At 56.0% G+C, this 2,124-nt stretch overlaps 1 protein-coding gene across 1 annotated transcript in view; it reads right to left on the reverse strand.

Annotated features, from left to right (window-relative positions):
• Window positions 1-1,473: 1,473 nt before the first annotated feature.
• The window catches only part of Rsph1 (radial spoke head component 1), a 17,485-nt gene continuing 16,834 nt past the window's right edge, over window positions 1,474-2,124 (reverse strand). The window contains exon 8 of the mRNA XM_048803716.1: window positions 1,474-1,662. Within this exon, the coding sequence (XP_048659673.1) occupies window positions 1,610-1,662 (53 nt within the window). The 3' untranslated portion in view covers window positions 1,474-1,609. The remainder of the gene's footprint in view (window positions 1,663-2,124) is intronic.

Raw genomic sequence — 2,124 nt, forward strand, 5'->3', positions numbered from 1 at the left:
ACCTGCGCAGTTCCTTCTCCACCGCCGTCCTGAGCCCCCAAAGTCCCTGTGAGGGTCGGGATGAACTTCTTCCCATTAGTGTAGGGATCTTGCCCCCCTCCCCTGACCATGAATGTTCTTACTGACATCCGGAATGGGAACCCTTCCAGAAGGTTTTCAACTGCCCGGATCAGAAGAGGCACCATCAAGGGCACTCACAGCCCTACAGAATATGCTTCTTAAACAAGAAGACGTGGGCTGGGGATGTGGCTCAAGTGGTAGCACGGTCGCCTGGCATGCGTGCGGCCCGGGTTCGATCCTCAGCACCACATACAAAGAAAGATGTTGTGTCTGCTGAGAACTAAAAAATAAATATTAAAATTCTCTCTCTCTGTCTCTCTCTCTCCCCCCACCTTTAAAAAAAAAAAAAAAAGACTTGAAGTCAGAATGACTCCCAGTCCCCGGGTGCAGAGGGGTGCTGTACCAAGAGACCTGAACACAACATGGGGGCTCTGTGTCCCTCTCCACCAGAGCTCTTGGGGACAAGGTGTTTGGTCAGTGAGCAGTGATATTTGAAAGAATCTTTTTTTCTGAGCAGCAGGTCTCAATGGTGGACTTAAAATATTGACCGTGTTGGAAAAGAGAGGCCTGTTCTCCAGGCCTCTTGCTCCATTCCCAGAGTATGGGTGGATCCAGTGCTGTCCCAAGGGCCCTCCATTACAGGTGGTCAGTAAGCACTGGCCTCGACTTACATTCACCCGCTACAGTAGCCCCTGGGGAGAGTCAGCCTGTCCTTGGAAGCTTGGAAGCCGGGCACAGACCCCTCTCGGCAGCCTCTTCCAACGCCGGCCTGTGTCCACACTGAGAGTCATCATTCAGTGCGGCAGATGGACGCATCTGTGCCATGTCACCATGCACCCACTATTTCCTAACCCTCTAGGCTGCCTCCAGGGGCGACCTGATCCCAGCTTCTTCTGCTGAGTCTTCACAGAACTGGAGAGAGCTGGGCCTGGCTCTGGATCAGCTTTAGGTACTGTCGTCGATCCAGACAGCTGGCCTCCAGGTGGGCAAGTGGCCTGTTTGGCTTCCTCTCCACCTGCATGTGCACTGCGGTAGCACTGTCATCTCCTGCATTCACAGCCTGGCTCACTGCTGGCAGCAAGCTGCCTTGGGACCTGCTGGCTTGGGACAGGCCTCCCTCACTAGGCTCCATCACCTCCAGCTTTGATGTAAGCTACTCGTCTTCCTTTCACTTGAACACCCGGACAAGGACATTGCAAGGTCATTTACGGGCCTTGTTTCAATACTGTTGTGTCTCAGGGACTAGGGAGGCCTGAGGAGGGAGGGGGTAAGGATGGCGGTAGGTGGGGTCAGAGCCCACACCACACTTATCTATGGCTGACCTTCCTTCGACCTTCCTTCCGTATGGGGGCAGTTGGTGGAACCATGGGCCAAGCTGGAGGAAACAGTTCAAAGAATCGCAGCAGAGACTGCTTCAGAAACAAAAGATAACCGGAAGATTTATTTCAATTGCAAACCAACTTAACAAATGACTAAATAAGAAAGATTGACTGGCCCTAACTGCCCACCCCACCACCTGCTGCAATCTGCACCCTTCCGCCGCTGGATCTCAGTCCTGCAGATCTGATTGTCTGCCTTCTTCTTCTTCAAAGCTCACGTTTCCTGAGAAGAAAAGGGAAACCTGAGTATATGGAAAAAAACCACCTGACACAATAAAAGCCACGTCCCTGTCTCCAAGGGGCCCGAGCCAGGGCTGCCCTGCTGGGAGAGCAGGAGTGAGTGCTGCATCCAGGACGGGCAGCCCTGCTGGGATCAGGAGGCAGCCGGAGCAGCCTTCTGTGGGAGGGCCCCCTGAGCTCACAGTGGGCCTTCTGCGGCCCCTCCAGGCCCCTGGGCCTGGCCCAAGGACTGCATGGTGGGAGGAGGGTGAGCCCCACGCTCCGCCTGCGTGTGGCTCTGGCTTCACGCTCGGGCTCCTCACCCTGGCGCTCCTCTCCCTGGTGCTCCTCTCCCTGGTGCTCCTCACCCTCGAGCTCCTCTCCCTGGTGCTCCTCATCCTCGCACTCCTCCCCCTCGTGCTCCCCACCCCCGCGCTCCTCACCCTGGTGCTCCCCACCCTCGCAC

The sequence above is a fragment of the Marmota marmota genome, unplaced genomic scaffold (assembly GCF_001458135.2).
Source record: "Marmota marmota marmota unplaced genomic scaffold, marMar, whole genome shotgun sequence".
Classification (NCBI taxonomy): domain Eukaryota; kingdom Metazoa; phylum Chordata; class Mammalia; order Rodentia; family Sciuridae; genus Marmota; species Marmota marmota.